At 42.7% G+C, this 22,874-nt stretch overlaps 1 protein-coding gene across 5 annotated transcripts; it reads left to right on the top strand.

Annotated features, from left to right (window-relative positions):
- Nucleotides 1-1,251: 1,251 nt before the first annotated feature.
- e2f2 (E2F transcription factor 2) lies at nucleotides 1,252-16,775 on the top strand. 5 transcript variants are annotated; one of them, XM_021317530.2, is made up of 8 exons: nucleotides 1,252-1,818; nucleotides 1,927-2,311; nucleotides 10,823-10,922; nucleotides 12,389-12,608; nucleotides 14,132-14,293; nucleotides 14,395-14,509; nucleotides 14,601-14,790; nucleotides 16,315-16,775. In XM_021317530.2, exons 2-8 carry the CDS (start codon nucleotides 2,036-2,038, stop codon nucleotides 16,566-16,568), a joined length of 1,317 nt encoding a protein of 438 aa, XP_021173205.2. In that variant the 5' UTR covers nucleotides 1,252-1,818; nucleotides 1,927-2,035; the 3' UTR covers nucleotides 16,569-16,775. The 5 variants fall into 5 exon arrangements, with proteins under 5 accessions (XP_021173205.2, XP_036006561.1, XP_012719955.2 ...); XM_036150668.1 differs by having other exon boundaries at nucleotides 1,255-1,818; nucleotides 16,321-16,775; XM_012864501.3 differs by having other exon boundaries at nucleotides 1,256-1,818; nucleotides 16,297-16,775.
- The last annotated feature ends 6,099 nt before the right edge of the window (nucleotides 16,776-22,874 follow it).

Raw genomic sequence — 22,874 nt, 5'->3', positions numbered from 1 at the left:
TCACAAATAACAACCAACCATGTGGTAAGACTTTTTCAAGTGTGCCAGCTTTCCCTTTTCTGTGCTCATTCTCAACGGTTTGAATTTCATTTTACGATTAATTTAAGCCACCCGAGAGCACATTTAATTTAACAATGTCTACAAACCCATTTTCATTTGTTGGAACATGCCAGTTTATGCAATCTCAGTAAAAAAAAAAAAAGAAGAAAAAAGAGATGTGAAATCTCGTGTCTGTGGATTGCTCAACACAGGATCTTTTTTGCAGTTGGCATTATTAAAGAGGAAGAAAAAGAGGGTGGGGATAAATTAGGAACCCATTACAGCCCTAATCTTTTATACACTTTACAACTTCTCTCTACTGTTTTTAGCGTGGTTTCTTCACTGACTGTCAGTCTAATCCAGCAACATTGAAACTCCCCTGCACCCAAAGATTTGAATGGTTAAAGCCAGAGCTAATAAAATGCATTTTAATGCCTTTAGAAAACTTTTAAATATCCATAAATTTTTTTTCTAAATTGAACCCTGATCGAGCCATGCCAATAGTCTTGCTGTGGCAGCGGGTCTACTTTGTCTTGGTCAGCGGGGGTCAGGTCATGTGGCTTGGGTTTGTTCGCTGTGAATGGGGGCTGGGGTGTTTTCTTTCAATATCTCTTGTGAGCCAATGAGCAAGAGTTCAGCTGACTGAGTTATCATGTACAGACTGCCCACGGCATCTGCTTGTGGCTACACCCACGAGGCACTTTCATTACTCGAAAATGTGAAACATGATATAATTAAACCATTGTTTCTCCCAAACCTGTTCAAAATCTATTAATGTTTTTTTTCTCCTAGTTTAATGTTAGTAAACAAGAGTAGAAGGCCATAAAAGATGACTGTTTTTGGTATTGGTGTATTTTTAAACTGTGAATTAGACTTAGACTTAGACAAACATTCATTTCATTGCATACTGCTTACGACAATGTAATGAGATTTCAATTGAAATAAAATAACATTACTATATAAAGCGCAACAGAGATAAGAATGTAACAGTGCAGGAGAAAAACAGTTTTTAAAAAAGCGTGCAGAACAATGTTCAACCATGTTTATAGTGCAAAGATAATGGTGCAAAAATTTGAAAAGTGTTATGTTGGCAGTGCAAAATGCACATGAATGTGTTAGTATAACACTTTTTACCTTTTTTTCTGAAAAGTAAAATGAGTAAATGAAGCGTATAACCTAAAAATACAGTATACAGTTATAAATCCTTGTCTTTTAACTAAAAATGACATGGTTTCTGTTATATATGTCATACATCTCCAATCTTCTTCAGCCTTTATGACAATTTGAAATGTATTCATTTATATACCTTTTCGGCGTAGATTTGAGAAATGTTTTGAGCAATATTTACGACTATATAATGGACATTAAGTTACTATAGCAGAGTTCAATTGTCGTACAGCTTGACAATAAACAGTCTGGGGTCAAATTGGTGCTCCTGTCCCTTTAAGAGCGCCAGTCCCGGCCCTCCACAACTGTTTCACGCAAATGTGACAAGCCGAGCGTGCCGGCAGCCAATCAGAGGCGAGATCTAACCGCGGGAGATCTGAATTTCGCGGGATCGAGTTTGGCGCTAAAAGAGACTCTTCTTCTCTTGTATGGAGAGCGGTGCCTGCCCTGCGCTGTGAGGACAGTAAGCCTGGACTGGATCCGGTTCCGTTTCCGAGGGACGCTCGTTAACCTGGATCCGAACTCAGAGAAACCTGGCAACCTCTTCTTTCCTGTATTCTTGGATGTGTAAACGTGCATCTTTATTCACGGAACCTTTTTTTTAAGTCTCTGGTAAGGGGGGGGGAACAAAGGATAACAACACTGACTGCATGCTAAATGTCCTAACAGGTAATCCAGGACAGCGCTGCATGCCTAACTCTCACATTTATCCCTTTATAGGTTGATTATAACCGGGCCTGGCGTCTCATCCCCGCTAAGCTCCCAAACACGGTTCTTCTTCCTCCGCGGCACCAGTCCGGTTGGAGACACCTCCGCTCGCCTCGGCGACATGATGCGGCTGCCCAGAGGCGTCTCTCCGGCACCGGCGCGGCCGCCGGCGGGGCTCTCCTGCGCCCAGCAGAAGACGAAGGTCTCCGCCGGCGGGGGGGCGAAGGGCGAGCTGTTCTGCGCGGGGCTGTCCAGCCCGCCGATGAGCACGGTGCCCGTCGGATACTTCACCCAGATCTGCAACACGACGGCGGCCGAACAAAGAGCCAACAGTCTGTACTCGACCCCCCACGGACCGGACGCCAAGCCCATCAGATCGTCCTCCGGGCGGCTGCCGGTACGCACTCAGACCCCCCCCCCCCCTCTCTCTCTCTCTCTCTGCAAACACAATGCGCTCGATGCGCGACCCGTGCGCACGTAGGAGGAATACATCTAGATTTGCATTGGCATCCATGTTGGAGCAGGGCGCACTCGGTCATGTTCTGACGCGATAAGCCACAGAGGGGCCTCTGTGGCGCATGAATGTGCGCTCTCTCCTGTAAAGATTGGGGGGGGGGGGGGGCATCTTTCTATCAGCAGCCCAGCTGTGGCCGGAGGAGGCCAGATGCTGGAGGTTAGGGTGAGAAAGAGGGAGGGAGGGGGGTCGGGGATGGTATGATTATGGAAAAAAGTAGGACGAGTGGCCCCTCTGCAGTGAGGATGGGCCTCCATAAACAGAAAGGGGGGGGGGGGGGGGGGTGCTGACTAGGCAGGCTGGGTTGCTGGTTCCACCCATAGACAGCTGCCCCACACAGAACCTGTAGAACCTGTTCACCCAACCGAAGCTGGTGGGAGTCCTAACTGAACACCTGCAGTAAAATGTGCCACATCTGCACATCTGTACAGGGAGTGGGTGCAACATGACGTCCCCACGGTACGATAACCTAGAGATAAAACATCATACATTAACTTTAAAAAAAAAAAAAAGAAGGTCACAAACAAAGATAAATGTCTTAACCTGGTTTTATTGCTGATCTCGTTTATTCGCCTTCCGCTGTAGAGATCAATGCATCTGTTGTCACAGCGACTTATCTGAGACATTTATTTATTATTTAGATTTTGATACGAGCCAAAATGAAGCAACCCCCCCCCCCCCCCTAAAATGCAATATGATTTTGTCTGTGTTGTGTTTAATCTTTATGCCTTTTAGCTTCTTGTAGAGTAACACAGTCTAAATTAGCTGGTTAATTAGTTGGCAGAGCTAATTAGTTATACCAACCACGGTGTTAAAACAGCGTTACCGTACTGAGGGCCATGGTTGGCACTCGTTTACTTCCTCCTTTTTGGCTGTTTGGCTGTCTGGATGTTGTTTTCTGCGACAGCACATATTTCCAAAAGAGTCAAAATTGTCTTCCTTGTAACCGAGGAAAAAGTGTGGCGTTTTATATTTCAGCCAGCTTACCAGCAGTGTGTAGCAACAGGCTTTGTTAAAAGCACGGACGTATCAAACAACGGGGGCCAGGCAGCTGAATCGTTTCTGATCGGCAACAGGTGGGGGGGGGGGGGGGTACGGTGCGTAACTCTCCGCCCCGTACAGCTGGAAAAATATGATTTTTTAATAAAGTCCTGCGTATATCTCGATATCGAGAGCTGCCTAATCTGCACAGCACAGCAGTGGGCTATGTCACATTAAAGGATTAGAGATAATTTTAATGATTCATATAAAAAGACGTTTTTGACTGAAAGATTTCTTGCTACACCAGCGTTGGGGGGTTTAAGTGTGTGTGTGTGGGGGGGGGGGGGGGGGGGGGGGGTCTTTAAATCTCCTCGGTCCTGAAACCCTTCCTCCACTAATAGGCCTCACATGAGGATTATACGGATAGCGGGAGACAAACCACCACCTGGCTCGTCATGTGACACGCTGGACCCGCGTTTCTCCTCCGTACGGATGCGACTGTGCGTCGCTTTGCAGATGTTCTCCAGCTCCTCCGGTAATCCGACGTAAAAAACCAGGCCAGATATTTATAGATATTTAAAGAGCGGAGACAGCAGCCTGGATGGGATGCATGGATCTCCAGAGATGTGCACGGCTGTGGCGGTCGCTGCGTCCCTGGAAGCGTTAGCCAGACGGACCAATAATCCCCCCGCAATATTTTTATTTTCTGTATTCCTTAACGCTTATGAACGCACGCGCTGCTTTAACAATAACAATCACGTTTCGATCACATCTTAAGACGTAAACACGAACAAATATCTGATGAAATTAGGCATTTCCAGCAACAGCAGAAGTAGAAATCACAATCATACTGTGTCGTGTTGTAGGTTTTTACATATTTAGGGTCTGTTGTTATCACTAGATGAGTAATTCTTATGTGGGTTATTAGTTCAGGTCAGGATGACGCTCGGCTGCCGTTTAAGTAGAGAAAAGGTCCAAAGGTGAAACATTTATTCGTTAAAAGGTCTTCTGCACACTGCGGTTATGTGGGGGCGGGAAGAAAAAAATGCCATTTGCTGAAGGAAAAGCGAGTCGACATCAAGCCTCGGCGGTGCGTGCGTGGACCCAAACGAGTCTGACTTGTTCATAGTGGAAAAGAAAACCAACAGACTAATCGTCCTGTATGATGCATTTCTTATAATGAATGTGAAACTCATTCAAACACACAAAAAAAAACCAACATGTGGCTCGCTGTTAGTTTACTACGCGCATGGATTGCTGCAGATATCGTCCCTGTTGCGCTTAAAGATGTTCAGCTCGTGTTCTTGCTGATTTGGCAGCTTTTCATGGTTGTTGATGATTACAGGAAACGTCTCTTATTGGTGCTAGGCTCACTTCCTTTAAGCCAGGCAGCGGATCAACCACGGCTCTTTAAAGTTTCGTGGGCAGGTAAACGAGTCTGAGATCGACGCTCGTTCTCAGGAGGCTGGGTTCTGAAACTCTGAGGGGTTTTTAAGATCCACACATCTCGGGTTTGGCTTTTAGTCCTCCGGGGGTAAAAAAGGCAGGAGTCGGCGGCGAGCTTTAAGCAGGGTGCGTCGTATGCTGATAATGTTCTGCTGTGAATGTGTTACAGAGTTAATGCCTCCTTTCAGAGTCCAGGGAAGTCCTCTCTGTCGTCTCAAGCGGGGGCTTTCTCACAGCGACGACTTACATCACCTCCCTGTAGCTCTTGTGGTTAACCCCATACTCTCGGAAGTGATGCCTGGGTGTGGCGTTTGTCATCCTGCCAACTTTTCAAATGCGTTATCCACCATTTTATTTCACCTGTGTGTAGGTGTTGGTTTCCAATAAACAGCAGGATTGTTTCCTCTCTGCCGCTGTCCAAAAAGGGAGGCTCCCCCACAGACGGTAGATACGTGCAGGCGTACCGTGACTTGTCCTCGCCTCAGGTGGAGTCGGAGCCCTGTGCAGCCTGACCAACTGGGTCTGCTGGTTTAAAGAGAGGCCTAGCTGCACATGCCCTCCATCTGACGGGATTCTGTGCTGTTTCTGGGGTTTTGGTTCCAGCACACGGGGGAAGAAGGCTGCATCGGCCACACCGGAGACAATAAAGAGCCAATAAAGCATTCAATCAACACTGGCGCTAAGTTAAGAACAACTGGTTTATATTTATATGGCACCTGCAAGGTGAAGCTCACATGGTGCTCCGTGGGAAAACAAATAAAAGAGGCAAAGGTGAAATATGACATGTTATTATAAGATGGAATAAATAATAAGCAAAAAGGCTAAACAGTAAAATCATATAAGATGCAATGGTATCCAAAAGGCGTTCTATACATATTAATTTTCAGGTGGTGGCAGAAGCTGAAGTTAATTGACTTTCAGTACGTTTGACTTTCAGCTGCTACAGCAAGAGCCCTGTGGCTTTTAGCATCGATTTAAGAAATGTCTTGCCCTGATCAAAGGAGGTGGCGAAACCGGTGGCGAAATATGGCCATGAAGTGTCATCATGCTGCGCTTTAAACGTCCAAACCAGAACTAAAATCTATTCTGCATTAAAACATGGAGGAAGGAACGCAAACAAAGCACAAATAAAAAAGGATTAGGAAGAGAACCCTGTGGAGCACCATTCTGAAGAACGAACATCTTATATATATATATATATATATATATATATATATATATATATATATATATATATATATATATATATATATATATGTGATAGATAGATAATAGATAGGTATAAGGAGCAGTGCCCTCTACAAAAATTAGAACATCTAAAAGCTTTTGTGCTAAATGGCATTTCCCCGCAGTATCCCCTTTATTAATAAGTACCTGAGTAACATTCCTGGACTCCGTATTTAAAAAAAAAAAATAGACTAGCAGGTTGAGCAGAAGCACATTGGCAACAGCAACAAGTTTTGCACCGCGCCATCTGTTAAGAAACGACTTGGAGGAAAAAGATAATCTCATACATCTCTTACCAATTTTAATAAAATAGTTTTTATGCCTTTAATTATTTGTCTTTTTTTTTATCCCCATAAAATGTCTCACGTATGGAACATTTTACAAATAGGTTCTTTCGAATGGGGATTTTCAAAAAAATCCTCAATTTTCATTCCAGATCCTTTCAAGAGCCAATCTGGTCATTTATCGATGCTACGCACCGAGACGGACTGGCCAGGATTGTTTTTAATATGAAGGACCTTGTCTAGAACTTCTGGTACTCATTTAAAGTAGATAACTGAAAGATCCACAAAACCGTCCTTTGTAAAAGAGAAAATAAATGTAGCTGAGATTAAAATGCAAGAGCTCATTAGATAACAGCATATCGGTGAACTTAAAGTCAGAGCACAATTTGAAGAAAAGTGGACAAACGGATAAAGGTAGCTGGTGGCACTACTTTCTGTCGACTAAAATGCCAGAATGTGTCATCAGGCGGAGTGAACAGAAAACTCCCTCATGCAAATAAGGAGGATCGTATTCACCCACCCGAACAAACGCACACACTTGACTTCTACTCATTTTTAACCCTTTCTATGGCCTGAACCCCTTATTACCAGCATATACCTGACCCCGCCCTAAGCCTAAATGACACCTTAGTCCTAAACCTAACCCCTGGGACCAGAAAAAGTCCTCACTTCACTAGTAAAATGCACCACAAAAAAACTTTCTCCCTCAGCTGCAAGTACAAACAGCTGCAGGGAGAAACCGTTGGTCCCTTTCCTACAACCCGTCAGCTCGTCTCTGTTTGACTGGAAGTTGCCGCGGATGGATTTGTGAGTGGAGGACACCTCAGATACCAGAGAGTTCTGCTGGGTTTAGTCCAGCCTGCTCCGGCTGGCTGGGTGATTTGTGGCCTTAAAGTCGCCCGTCGGCCCGCCTGCGCCGCTCCAGATGTCGGCAGGCGACAGGTGGACGCGTCGGAGGGGGGGGGGGAGCGCGTTTAGACAACGCCGGCTTTCTCTAGTCTCGTCTCTGGCACGGCCGCACGTGGCTGAGGGCCTCGCGCCTCGGGCCTTCTGTGATTTTTTTAAAAAAGCCCGTTGTCCTGTTATGTGGCGTTCACCTGGTGTGTTTGGAGGAGAAAAGAGGTGTCAGAATAAATATTTATGCCAGGTCCAAAGCCAGGTGGGACAGATTAACCTGCCGTGAAATCCCTCACCTTCACTGCTGCCGCTGCTGTTTTCTGTGTGACTGGGGCAATGGTTACTGATTGACAAAGCCCCCCCCCCCCCATCCACAGGGAGGGTTCATCGGCCTCCTTTGTCCTGGCTGGGTTTTAAGGCTGTCGCCCATTTGCACAACAGAAGACTCGTCCAAGAAAGCGGCTCCGGGCTCTCTGGACTTTCGCTTCTGCTGTGTGTGTGGTACGGGTCAAAAGTTACAACATCAGTCATCCGAAGACATAAACAGTCCTTGATCCCCTCTGATTAGTGACCCGCTGGTCAATTACAGGACAATCTTCCCGTCTTTATCAAAATAAACAAAAACTAAGAACCATGGCTGACTGATATCTGGAAAATAGGTGATTTTTATATTTTTTTTTTTACTGAAAATTGCAGCGCATGTTGCCACGCTTCATGAACTCCAGCATCTCTGTCACTGAATTCATAGTAGGTCCGGTGTTGACATGAAGGGCAGTTAGAGTTTATCTAGCATCGACAAGCAAAGCAAGACTTCCTGACACAAGGATTGTATTATCCTGCCTAATATTGCATTCTAGGAGTCTCCTGTTCAGAAGGCATTGCAATGGGGACTTCAGTACGATTTATTGTGCATCTTTGCTAAGAACTCCCACCGTTTTTTGGTAAACCGAGTAAAGATGCAGATTCTTAAGTTAAAGAAAAAACACTTCACTTTGGTGACTAAACTGGGATAAACTTGAGATTTCTTGATATCCTGTCGGATTCAAAACTATGGCCGCCATCAAAGAGTCTGCAGCGCATGTTTTTTTAATCAATCAGTCAGTCTTATTTATTGAGATCTACTGCATTTTTACCATTTTTGAAAACAAAATTTCGTTCTTTACGCACTCTGTGCATGCAGGATGACAAATAAAGTTGTCTAAGTCTAAGTCTTAATTTCTGGGATAAACTTGAGATTTCTTGATATCCTGTCGGATTCAAAACTATGGCCGCCATCAAAGAGTCTGCAGCACATGTTTTTTTAATCAATCAGTCAGTCTTATTTATTGAGATCTACTGCATTTTTACCGTTTTTGTGCATGCAGGATGACAAATAAAGTTGTCTAAGTCTAAGTCTTAATTTCTGGGACCTTTTATCATTCGCAGCAAATAACACAACAGCTGACATTTGTTTGAAAGACTAAGAAAGTTGTCTTAGAGGTGGAGCCAGGTAAGATCACCAATGAAAGTCTTATTATCTTAATTTTCACGGGAACTTGGAGGTGTGAATTAAGTTTAAAAGCCTGCTAGCCAAACCAAAAATAATTGGGCCGTTTGATTTTCTAAACAGTATATTATATAGTCATTGAAAAACAAAATGGCAGAATTTAATAGAAACTAGTTGCTTTGATAAGTCGGTACATCCTATATTTGTGCAGAGGGTTTGTGCAGTGTCGTAGGTCGATGGACGCAAAGTAGAGGAGGTCAGTGGATTCACGAGGGATTCCAGAGACCTCCTGGCACTTAGCAGGAGCTGGGTCAAGAAGCAACCACCCCCTCCCCAAATCTTTATTGACCTACACACAATGGGCCCCACTTCATGGCTGGGAAAGTGTGAGGGGAGCACTTTGTTGGTGCTCTTGGGGACCGTTGGCACATTTATGACCCCAAACAAAACCCCCGTTTAGTCCCCTTTCTTTGCATTTGTTTCCGGGTCTAGACTCACTCTGCACATCGCATTTAAATAGACGGATTGAACAATTAGGATGCTTTATTTGCCAGGTTTGTGTCCACCCTGGATTGTATGATGGTCACAACGTGCTTACTCTTCCAATAACACAGTAATAAAATCAAACACAGTCGGCAGTACAGAGGACACGTATGGAGACGCTATAAACAAGCAGAAAGATTTAGACAATAAAGCAACGGTGCAGTGAGCAGAGTGCAAAGGATGCAGGTGTAAATATTACTTCCATTGTTATCATTATGGAGAACTATTTATGCTGTTATGTACATGAGGTAGGTGGATATGGTATACAGTACAATATGAAGAGTAGAAATGAATAGCAGTATTTAGAGTGATGGCTTGTGGGAGGAAACGGTTCCTAAGTCTGTTGGTTTTAGTGTACAGGGCTCTGTAACGCCAACCAGAGGGGAGAAGTTGGTCAGGGTGAGATGGATCTGAAGTTCCTCCTGAGTTTTCCTCTCCACTGTCGCTTCATGCATGCTCAGTATGAGGGATTGCTGCAAAGCCATAAACAATGCAGACGACTGTCCACTGTGGCTCTACGCTCTTTCAGGAGGAGTGAATGCTGCTTGGAGAGACTTGATGCAACCTGCTGGGTTTCCTTAGAGAGGAAACTTTCTCACCAATCTGGAGGATCTGATGGAATCTGACTTTAGAAAGAGACTTGAGATGACATGAATCATGAATTGGCGCTATATAAATAAAATTTAATGGAAATAGACGTCCCAGGTGAGGCAGAAGACCGTTGTGTCATCAGCAATCTTCAGGAGTTTGACAGATGGGTCTCCTGAGGTGAAGTCATTGATGTAGAGTAGAGTCGTCACCATACTAAAATTTCAAACTCGATATCGGTACCCAGGAAAATACTCGATGTGCGCAAGACTATTTTCGATACTACGGGGATAAACCGCCCCCCCCCACAAATAATTAAAGGCATAAAAACTATGTTATTAACATAGAAAACCTACCTTTTTCAATCTAAGCGTGGAACAAGGTTCCTAAACAGAATCACAGATACTAGTTTGCAGATAAATGCTAAATAATTAACCCAAATTAACCCCTACCTAGTAACATGCTAGCCACAGCTAATCACACAATGCGGACCACCGGTCACGCTAATATCAGTAATATCTTTAATATAATAAATTAAATTATGATTGGGAACTTTAATTTATTAACTTGTCGAATCCATCAGGAAGGCCAGTTTGTCGGTCCTTAAGATGTTTGGCCAAGTTTGTTGACCTGCTTTACTCCGTTACCACCACTTGTCAACATTCATTTGCCTCATATGCAAAAATATTTAGTATCAATACCGTGCCAAATTAGTATTGTAACCGGATACAGCGTTTGAGAATCGATACTTTTCAGATTATCCATATTTTTGACAACCGGTGCTGATAGTCCTGGTGCTGGGTGTGGATTTCCCCAGCATACGCTGCTGCTTTTCCTCTGCAGATTCTGCTGCTTTTCCTCTGCAGACTCACTGCAAATTAATTTATATTGGTTTTTGTTTAGGTTTTATTGTCTAACGTGTGCAAAACCTTTTCTCTGCAGGCGAAAAGGAAGCTGGACCTAGAAGATCCTCTCTACCTGCCTGAGTTTCGCACACCCAAAGGGAAAAGCAACCTGGCAGCAGGTCTACCAAGCCCACGAAGTGAGTCTGCTACATATGGACAAGAGGTTGCTTATATCAGCAGTAAATTTATTTAGGCTTGTTCAGTTCTGGTCAAGTTCTGAGCAGATGAGAAAAGTAATAGGCTTTGTAGGATAGCTCAGTGGAGCTAAGAAAATAAGGAATCTTTGTGGGTTGAACTGGATGCTTAAGGATGGAGAACGGTTCACCAAGATTCCCGGTTCTAAAAATCCTCAAATTAAAATATGTGGAATTTTGCTTTTTGCCTGGGTAATTTATGTGTTTTCTGATTCCATTGCTCTGAAAGGCCGCTGAAAATGGATTTAAAACAGCCTAATGACATGTGGGGAAGTTATAAAGAAGACTGCACTACACCTCCAGTCCACCAGGTGGCAGTAAAGGCAACGTCATCAGCTGTCCCTGCCCTTACCTCAGCTAAAAACGGAGCCCAAACCTTTGCTCCGTTTAGTTTTTTTTTTTTTTTTTTTAGTCCCTGAGGAAGTCCAGCAATCGTACCGTCGTCACCGACATGCGTTAAAGATGAGCCAATTATTAATTTCCACATTTACTCTCCTGCTCTTTAGTAAAACATTAAAGCTGAATAAAACTATCCCGCCATGAAGCTCAGCTTTGATCTCGGCCGCACCGATTTGCTCAGTAACAAAGTCAAACGCTTAAATAAGCCAAAGGGTTGGGGATCATGAACGGACGTATATCAGTGTTTAACTTCCACTCGGTGACGACGGCTGCAGGAGTTTGAAAACGAGGCGCTGGGAGTCAGCAGTTCTCGTCCCAGGTACGGCGAGCCTGGACCGGATAGCTGGCGAGGCGAGCTAGCTGTTAGCGCAGCAGGAACGGACCTCTCCGAAAAAAATTGGCTCACTTTTGCAATTGAGTGACGTCTTGATGGACCGAGCAGATATTTGAGTGTTAAACAGCCACGCTCTCGCCTGAAAAAGATCTTACACGTTTATTTTGTGCCACAGAAAATGTAAAATAGCACATTCTTAACACAGCTTTTACTCCCGTTGCCACTTCTGTTTCAACAACCAGCTTTGAACCCCCCCCCCCCCCCCCTCAACAGTCCTGGGGTAATCTGAAAGTCTTAGCCTCCTGATCAGGAACATTTATCCTGGTTCAGACCCAGAAAAATTGAAATTGTGTGGAAATGTGCGGAGGGCTTTAAAAATCCTGGGTATAACGACTTAAAGTCCCTTTAATGGAAAAGGGGCTGTTGGTTTTTGTTTTAAAAAAGGTGAAAGAGGGAAGGTTTCACTCACTAATCACTAACCAGTAGCAATCAAGCATAAATAATAATCAACGGCACATTTATGCAGCCCCTCTAACCCTCCAGTGACTCAGTAATGAGTTAAATCACACTGATTGTCAGCTGATGGACATCTATGAGTTAGAAAATGTTAAAATAAAATGATGATCTGAATGCTAACTATTTATTTTTTTTGTATACTGCTCTACTTTGTTTCAAGCACCAAAGTCTCCAGGCGAGCGGACGCGGTACGACACTTCGCTGGGCCTGCTGACCAAGAAGTTTGTGGGACTGATCGCAGAATCTGCCGACGGCGTTCTGGATCTTAACTGGGCCACTGAAGTTCTGGAGGTCCAGAAGAGGCGGATCTATGACATCACCAACGTCCTTGAAGGGGTACAGCTCATACGAAAGAAGTCGAAGAACAACATCCAGTGGCTGTAAGTCTGAATGCAGAGCGCAGGGTTGGGAACTGCACTGCAAAAACGGAACTAAAAATAAGTTAAATGTTATATAATAAGTAAAATTAGTGTATTTTTCCTTGATTTGAGCAGGTAAATAAGATGATCTGCCAATAGATTAAGATTTTTGCACTTAAAATAGGAACAATTCATCTCCATCATCGTATTTCAAGTGCAGTATATCTAATTCTCTTATTTTATGGGTTAAAATCCTCATTCCATTGGCAAATAATCTTATTTTCCTGCTCAAATCTAGGACAAAAACACAAATTTTAAGAACATTTTACTTATTTTTAGATCCATTTTTGCAGTGTGATACTTAAGAGAATGTGTTCATATCTTCTCTCTTGATTTTGTTTTCCCGTAGGTGTAGAAATGTAAGTGCAAACATGTCGTTGTAGTACCTTGCAAAAGTGTTCAGGCCCCCTTCAAACTTTTTACACGTTTCGTCAGGTCTTAGCCACAAACTGCAAAATTTTTTATGTGATAGATCCAGTATTGTGAGGAAGAAGGAGAATTTATTTTTATTTTTTATGAATAAAAAACTGTAAAAGTGTTGAATGCATTTGTATTCAGTGCCTTCAGTGAAGGCCTATACGTACTCCAGAAGAACAGAGGGATTATTTGACTCTGTATTTTGTGCATAACCGCCTTCACTCTGAAACTTCTAAGTTAAATCCATTGCAAACCAGTTGGCTTTCAAATTTATCTAATTACTAAATAGAAATGACTAATTTCTGTATAAATGCAGTTGTTCAGTTTGTTAGAGAACATTAGAGAACAAAAGACAGCAAGGAACCCACACTGCAAAAAGGGAAATAAAAGTCAGTAAAATGTATTTTCTTGAAATGCGAGTATTTGCCCTTGTTGTGTAAATAAGATTATCTGCTTATCTACTGTCCAAGAAAAAGAACATGACTCCAGACATGGAGGATAAAATCAGGGTCAAATCTATACACGCTGCAAAAACGGATTTAAAAATAGGTAAAAAGTTCTTAAAATTTGTGTTTTTGTCCTAGATTTGAGCAGGTAAATAATATTATCTGCCAATGGAATGAGTATTTTGACCGCTAAAATAAGATAATTAGACATCCTGCACTTGAAATAAGACGATGGAGATGAGCTGTTCCTATTTTAAGTGCCAAAATCTTATTCCATTGGCAGATCATCTTATTTATCTGCTCAAATCAAGGACAGATACACTCATTTTAAGAAAATATTACTTATTTTTAGTTCCGTTTTTGCAGTGCATATATCTGTACTACTTCAAGTTGTGGAGAAAATACATGTTTTACTTATACATGCATATTTTATCCTGTATGTTTAACCTTGAACATTGCTGTATTGGAGAAAATCCACAGTAAAATCCAGCAACCTTTTATTTTCCATTACCATTTGATCCTATTTGACTTCCCAGTCTTTTAGAATGGGCTAATGATAGTCTTTAAAACAGAACCTGCCTATTTATGTGTGCGATCCTGTCTTTGTGTGTGTGTTGTTAGGGTGGGAAATGTTTTTGAAGGCAGCGTTGCTGGAGGAGAAAAGGCCTTTGCTCTGAAGCGAGAGCTAGGAGACCTGGAGAAAGCAGAGCGATGCCTGGATGACCTGATCCAGTCCACCACCGCTCAACTCAAACAGCTCACGGAGTTCAAAGACAGCCAAAGATATCCTTTCTACAAAGATCTGTTGCTACGTTGTCCCATTTCTCCTCTGTGTCCTGTATATACACTTCATTTGTCCGTTTTCCCTTAACCCCCCGCTGCACTCTGGGCTACGTAACGCACCAGGACATCCGCTCCATCAGTAGTTTCAGAGACCGGACGGTCATCGCCGTCAAGGCTCCCGCCGAGACCAAGCTGGAGGTGCCGGACACTGCAGGGGTGAGACTCAACGTGTGAACACAGCCACAGCCGCTGTTTGATCCTCTGCAGGCTTCTGTAAATGTGACGATTTGATCGTTTTCCTCTGTAGCAGGGCTCGTCACAGATCTACTTAAAGAGCAGGAACGGTCCTATAGAAGTTTACCTGTGCCCAGAGGAAGGCCTGGAAGACGCCAGCCCGGTTAAGAGCGCCGTCTCCCCTAAAAAGGAGAACCTGGAGCTACCGGTGACGGCCCCGGCAGCGCCGCAGAGCCAGAGCGTCAAAGAGGAGACCGTAGAAGGTAGGTCTGGTATCGTGGGCGTCACCAGGAATAGCTGTTAACGGGGAGTTTTCCTCTCCACTGTCGCCTCATGCATGCTCAGTATGAGGGATTGCTGCAAAGCCATCAACAATGCAGACAACTGTCCACTGTGGCTCTACGCTACGCCGAGACTTGATGCAACCTGCAACTTGTTGACCAATCAGGAGGATTTGATTGAATTTGACCTTCGTAAAGAGCCTTGAGATGACATGTTGTTAATTGGTGCTATATAAATTAAATTGGATTGAATAGCGTACCGCGCACGTGACGTCACCGTCTCAAGAGCAAAGCCCCTTTTGCCGCTTTGGTAGGACAAACAGGTAGAGAGCGCCCGTAGCAACCAGCCATTACACGCGCAACAGAAACAGCGACTTTGCAGCCGTTAAACTTTCCCAAGACGATGTTCCAGGCGCACGGTTTAGTGGTCGAACTGTCGAAGAACACACCAAACTTCAGCTCAAACGATAGCTTGAGTGTCGAGGGCTTAAAAAAAACGGAAAACGGGCCGAGTTGATGAACGGTAAGCTTTGTTTTTGTTTCCTGCTCGGCGTTCATGGCGTCGTCGGCCGTTTTTTTTCTGTTTTTAATCACCGTCCAGGAATCGGTATATGTTGCCAATAGGTAGCTACAAAACAACTGTTTACATCTCAGAATCTTTCCCTTAAGAAATTCGTGGCGAGCATCAAGATCACGCTGGGAATCAGCGTCAGCAACAAGTTGTTTCCTCTTTTTAGAGACTGGTGGACTGGTGAAAAGTCGTTGTTTGGGGGCCTTTCTTTTGCATCGAGCGTACCTCTCCAGCTGAAATGATGACAAAACAAACAATCATGGTCGACTTAGGGACCTAAGCCAATATCGCGAGACAGGATAGACAAGCAGACATGACAAAAGTGTAACAAAGGATGACTTGCTGTTCGACGTATGATCAGATTTAAGCTTCAATAGAACACAAAAAAACTCTTACCTGTTCACTACTTGATGTCGCTGGAATTGGGTCAGGATGTTCTTCGGTTGGGCCCTTTCCTCCGACAAAATGCTTGCTACATATGTACGTGAATTTGGTAACTTTTTCCGGGTTGAACTGTTGTGTAGGCCGACCGCCCCGGTGAACCCAGCGCACACATTTCTCCTTGGCAGTCTTGAAGAAAACATCCTTCATATGCGGCCGATCAGCGTAACTCGAGTCGCTGTTGCACGTTCCATAGCAACAATGTTTAAAAACCATGGTTTTAGATTTGGAAAAAGCAGTCGTTTACAGAGTAAAACCTAGGGTAACGCACGTCTCTTTTACAGCGAAACAGCGGCGGACTATGCAAGCTTGCCCTACTGCGTACCACGTGATGTGACATCATCGTGACGTTACGTTTCTAAAAATAACTGAACGTAGCTCTGGTTTATAAAGTTTTCACTTATTTCATCTGCAGGTGTCCTCCATCATGCAGTTAAATGTATTTCCTCTGTGCTCTGTCCTCGTCCTCCTCACAGTGACTGTTTCCGCTCCAGCTCCAGCTCCTGCCACCTCCTCGGCCGCCGCCTCTCTGCTCGACGTCGAGGGACTTCTGGGTTTGCCGCCGAGCCTGCTGCAGATCACGGAGGACCAGCTGCCCGGCGCCTCGTTCACCGCAGACCCCAACACTCCCTTCGTCAGCTTCTCTCCACCTTTAGACCACAGCGACTACCTCTGGAGCCTGGAGGACAGCGAAGGGGTGTCGGATTTCTTCGACACCTACGACCTCGGGGATTTATTAAAGAGCTGAAGCTGAAAACGACGGAGGTGGCTAATGAATTGGGGGGGATAAAAAATGTGGGAAATATTTAAAAGAATGCCTGAATGGGGCAAATAATATTATTACACTATGAAGCCATTGCTTATTTCTACGTCTTTAGAGCCAGTTGTTGACTTTACTGCGTGAATTTTGTTCGTATTGCTCAGAGAACTTTACAACAAACTTTAAAAACGTGGGTTTTTTAGGGGGGGGGGGGGTTGTGGGAACACTTTCAAACTGCGCTGAGAAGATTAGATAAAAAACGTTACATCAGAAGAGGATAAACCATTACATGTGGAGAAAATGTGATTTACGCCGCTATGAGGCAGCGTTTAACGTGATCAACTCAGGATTTGTTTTTTTATTTTAATTTTTTTGCTCCAAAGCCTGAAATGATTTGACCTGTAGGGGGCAGTCTTGTATTTTGTCAGCTTTACCTCTTGTGCAGCTTTATAGGTTTTAATCACTGGATGAAAGGAAGCTGTTACTGCAGGGTGCTTTGATACAGGAGAAGTCCAGCCAAGCTGTGCAGAGCTGTTGGACGTACTGTGTCCTGTTTTAATAGGCGCTCACGTTCTTTCTTTACTTTTCTCTTTTTAGTGTCAGGTCTTTAATGCGTTCGGTGCCAAAACTGTGCCGACTGAGACCCAAAGCCCAGTTTTGGCTACGCTGAGAAGCAATCACTGACTCCTGGTTTGGCAGCTTTGATCCTAATCTGGTAGCTCCCCTGTTAATCTGACTCTGATCGCAGATGTAATTATAATATGTCTGATTTTAGTAGTTTCAGATCTATATTGTATTTCTGAGGAAATATTTGGAAATCACCAAAACAAATAATAAAAAAAACACGTCACCTGTGTTACAGGTGGGCTATGAAATGTTTTTGGTGAGCGTTCTAGAGATGTAAACATTTGAATTTGATGCTGAAGTTTATTTTTATGGCTTTCCCTCTACACCGCAGAGATAAGCTACCAGTCCTGTCCTAACAAAACTTGAAATGTGTTTGTGTGTTTGGCAGCTTGGTAAAAATGGGTGTCGTGGTTTGTTTGCGTGTGAGTTTTTTTTTATTATTATTATTATATAGATTAGAGAATGTAATTTGAAAATTTGTAGATTTTTTTTTTTAATGAGCATTATATTTTTTTTGGTATTTGTACATAAATTCATTTGTATTTATACCATGTTTTGCAGGATTTTCTGACTGTTTTTGTAAGACTTGCAGCACTTAATATTTTATAATATTGTGTGATCTGTTTGAAGTTATTAAATAAATACTTTGTTTACAGCTTGAGTGAATTCATTTAACAAACCAGCCTTTAAAATCCCTTAAAGTTTGGTTTTCATTTTTAAAAATACACCTTCATCCCAATACATTGAAACGTCAGACTCACAATTATTGGTCTCTCTGATGAAACTGTGGGATTGTTTGATAATTATCTTTCTCTAACATGGTGTGTAAAGGTAGATGGCTTTAATTAGAGTTCACTGCTGTAGCTAATGGTGTCCCTCAGTAGGACCACTCTTTCTGTATACCAGCATCCACTTTCATCCTGGCTTTAACTTGCATGCAATTACTTTTAATGCTATACGGTCACGTTTCTGTGACTTTAAAAAGAGAAAACAAGATTTATGTTTCATATATTATGTTTAATATAATACGCCTTCATGTAACACACGTTAACTGGCATCAGTAATAATAATACATTTTATTTAAAAGGCGCCTTTCTGGACACTCAAGGTCACCGTACAAAAGGATAAAAATAGAATGTCAGAAACAAAATCAAAACATTTAAAAAATACAGAGGAAGAGTGACCACTTTGTGTTTGATTGTTTTGAAGAAAACTGTTGCGCTGTTTCCCAAAAGACACTCACCCGGATAACTCTCTATTGGAACTATCGCCACTTAGAAAACATTTTAAAACAATAGAGGGAACATTTCTTTACCCATAACCCAAACAGACTGAGAGAGGAAAAAAAGAAGCATATAATAAATAGAATTTGTCCTTTAGATCTCACCCAATGATGGAATGATGCTACTCTAATCTAGTTGTAGATTCCACCACTTATTTTTATTTTTTTTTCATTTAGATTTAATCCATTTGATGCTGGATTTTACCTCATTGAACTGATTTGATTCTAAAGACGTGAGATACTGCATGTGAACGTGTGACCACACACTCTTGGATTTGTCATCTACACAGTAGAAAAGTAGAAAAATCAGATAAATCAGCATGTTTGCACCGACCTAGTAGGACAGAGCCACTGCTTTGCCTGTAGAGGGCAGTATTGTTTTAGTTCAGCTGTAACAACACTAGTTTTTACAATATTCTCCCATCTGTCCATACATTATTGTCTTATTTGGCTGCTCCTCTTAGGGGTCAATGCTTTAACTGTTACACCAATTATCTCCAAGTCCTTCTTCACTGACCCACCTCACCCTTACCTCTCTAACTTCAGCGCTTCAAAGTACCCAGCCTTAGCTGTTGCTCTGATCAGATCTTTTCTAATCTTCTCCATCCTGGTCGCTCCCAAATAAACGCTCAGCATCTTCTACTCCACCACCTCCAGCTCAGCCTCCTGTCTTTTAGACCTTGTTACAGTCTTCAAACCTTACACCATAGCTGGTCTCACTATTGTTCTTATGGACTTTCTCTTTCAATGAAGCCATCTTTCTGTCACGCATCGTTTTTGGCATTTTTCATCTAATCCACCCTGCCTGCTCTCTCTTCTTCTCTCTCCACTGTTTTCAGCGGTTAACCCCAGGTATCTCAACTCAGCTGAGACCCATAAATTATCTATAGCCCCCGCTTGTCCATGCAGCTGGGAAAGTGGTAGATGGCTCCTGCACCTTGAAAAGGGTCTCCAGTCCGTCACAGGGCTTTACGGGATTTAATCAGCAGTTAAAGGTAAGCTGAAGGTTTTATCTATCCTCAGGGTGTGTTTACACAGTTACCTGCTTGGTATCACTGACCAGATGAAGGTGTAATTAATTATTTTATGTCTGCTCTCTCACACAAACCAAATGGCTGTTTGAAACCAGGGTAGCCATGAGAACTGAATTTGAAGGCCTGTGCTTTCCCATGAGTCGCTATCTGCATTTGTAATAATAAAGACAAAATATTCAGAGCAACTCTTTCAAGGGCAGAAAGTTAGCGCAACTAAATAATCTAAACAAAAATAATTATACTTCAGGCACAAATTCTGATCCTTCTTTTTTTTTTTTTGACATTATCAAACCTTACCAGTTGTCAATGTCACTAAAACACTCGTGGTTGAACAAACATTTAATATTGTGGCTCGAGCGTGTTTGCTGGAAACAATTAGTCTCCAAAACTCCACCAAAATAGGCAAGGCAAGGCAAGGCAAATTTATTTATATAGCACAATTCAGTACAGAGACAATGCAAAGTGCTTTACATGATTAAAATATAGGAATAAAAGCAAGTAGGGATAGAATGTAGAAACAAAAAACAACATTAAAAACAGTAAAACAGTTTAACTAGAGCATTCAAAGGCAATTTTAAACAAATGTGTTTTTAATCTCGATTTAAAGGAGTTCAGGCTTTCCGCACTTTTACACTTTTCTGGGAGTTTGTTCCAGATAAGTGGAGCATAGGAACTAAATGCTGCTTCTCCATGTCTGGTTCTGGTTCTGGTTCTGCAGAGCAGGCTGGAGCCAGAAGACCTGAGTGGTCTGGAGGGTTGATGCCCTGATAACAAGTCTGTGATGGATTTAGGTGCTAATTCAGGGATTTATAGACTAACAGAAGGATTTTAAAGTCTATTCTCTGAGATACAGGGAGCCAGTGTAAGGACTTCAGAACCGGGTCCATGTTCTCTACGTTCTTAGTCTTAGTGAGGACTTCAGAACCGGGTCCATGTTCTCTACGTTCTTAGTCTTAGTGAGGACTTCAGAACCGGGTCCATGTTCTCTATGTTCTTAGTCTTAGTGAGGACTTCAGAACCGGGTCCATGTTCTCTATGTTCTTAGTCTTAGTGAGGACGCAGGCAGCAGCGTTCTGGATCAGCTGCAGCTTTCTGATCCACTTTTTAGGCAGACCTGTGAAAACACCGTTGCAGTAATCAATTCTACTAAATATAAACGCATGGATTAGTTTTTCCAGATCCTGCTGAGACATTAGTCCTTTAATCCTGGAAACAGTGCTTTAAGGAAACAGTGCTTTAGGAAACAGTGCTTTAAAAAAAAACACGTAAAGAAGGATCCAGGAAGTATTTTTGGTGAAACAGTGAGACTTTGTCCACTGAAGATGCTGAGCTGTTGAAAAGTGACGGACCACATTAACCTGACAGGACGAGTGACAATGAGGCGGAATGCTTTATAAACACAACCAGACAGCTTGACATCATTCCCTCTCAGCTGGTTGCTGTGGACACCCCGTCTGAAAAGGAAGCCAACAATAAGGAGGTCAGAGTTCAGTGGGCGATAATGCCAGTGTGCAAATGCATGATGGGAGAAAAGACATTTGCAAGACAATAGGTCATCACTCTGTCGATCTAAACCTGTAAGTTTCTTTACCCACGTTCCTGAAATGTTGACGCATTTTTGGGTGTGATGTGATGCTAAAATGCGTCGCCTTCTAAAGGGAAAAGAACAAAAACAATAAATGGTTCTCAAAGTTTTTTGTTTTGTTTGGTTTTTACAAAACTAATTTTAAATACTTTTGTATCCATTTGCATTCAACGTTAATACTTTGTATAAAATATATAAATCTGTGGAGCTCTATTTGGCATTAAGACATCAATTCTTATTGCCACATTGCTAGACAGGACACTGGGGAAAAAAAATTAAAAAAAATACTTTGTATAATCATCTTTTGCTGGAAGACGGTCCCTTTTAGGACCGTTTTAGGTTATCTCTGGCAGCTTTGCACATCCAGAAACTTCAGTTTGTGTCTATTCATCTTTGCAAAGTGGCAAAAGCTGAGTATGATTGAATGGAGAATGTCTCTAAACCTCAATTCTCAAACCTATCCACAGATCCTCTAAAGCAGGGGTCACCAACCTTTTTGAAACTGAGAGCTGCTTCATCAGGACTGTTGTCATGCCAAGGGCTACTTGCACTGACCTTTAAACTACAAGAGTCCAAGGGCACCTTAAGTTTACGTTATATAAATATGTTTTGAATGCTTTTGTCATTTTTACATCTATGTAAATACAACTGTGATTAAAAAAGAAGAGCAGCTGAATAATATAACATTTTATATGCAGCTTACAGGAGGGTATGCTACTTTTTTATCAGGCTTGTGGGCACCACACATGGTCCTCAGGGGCTACTGCACCATGTGACCCCTGCTCTAAAGGATTTAGGTCTGGACTTTGATGTTTAGGATTATTGTCCTTAAGGTGAAGACGTTTTCTTCTAGGATTGTCCTTTGTGTCGCTCCATCCATCTTCCCATTAGCTCTGACCGGTTCGCTTGTTGCCGTTGATGAAAAGCATCCCAGCAGGATGCCACTGCCTCCACCATTTCTCCATTCACGTAGACCAACATGTGTACATTTGTTCAAATCTCATTTATTGGTATTAAAGTAAAGGAGAGTGAATACAAAGACAGGCCAAACTTTTTAGGTTTGTATTGGTAACAATAAGAAAGAAATAGAAAGCCATGTGGTCTGTTCCTATAATTTCAGGAAATTATGCTCTATGCTTTGTTTTTCTCTCTTTAAATAAAAATAAAAATACATGAAGGTTTGCGGATGAAACATGACAAAATGCAAGTCACCATTTTAATGTCCAGTTGCTTTCACTGCTGCTGCTTTCTGAACTCATTGCAGGTTTCCTCTCGACGCGACGTCACATGCTGCCTAAGGTTTGTGAGCGCTGGAAAAATGTCCAGGGAATAATAAACACCCTCTCTGCAGTTCTCTCTGGGGTCTGACCCAAACTCGGACGTCTGTTAAGCGTCTATTAACACACGCTGCCCACACTTAGCTCCTGTGTTTTAACAAGAAGCAGTGAGCTGACAGACGCAGCACTGAAGGCCTCCTTGAAGAACCGAGCAGCGCACTTCTGCTACACCTCACCTTGACACAAAGCGCTGCAGCATTTTGGAGCAAAGGTAACTGTGGCTGACTGAAAACAAGAGAAATGGCTCTTTGTGTTGCTTTGGCACAGAACCAGGCCCGTTTTTGTTTTTAAAAAAAGGAGCAGAACCAAATGTCACTGAGTGGGTCTGAGGATCAGTTTGGTGAGTCTGGGCTGTGTTTGGAAGGTTTGGGCTGCGTGGCACTAACTTTTATTACAATTCGGCTTATAAATATTCATACCCCTGGCAGA

Source organism: Fundulus heteroclitus, chromosome 19 (genome assembly GCF_011125445.2).
Source record: "Fundulus heteroclitus isolate FHET01 chromosome 19, MU-UCD_Fhet_4.1, whole genome shotgun sequence".
Classification (NCBI taxonomy): domain Eukaryota; kingdom Metazoa; phylum Chordata; class Actinopteri; order Cyprinodontiformes; family Fundulidae; genus Fundulus; species Fundulus heteroclitus.
This window is presented reverse-complemented; position numbering and strand designations above follow the sequence as displayed.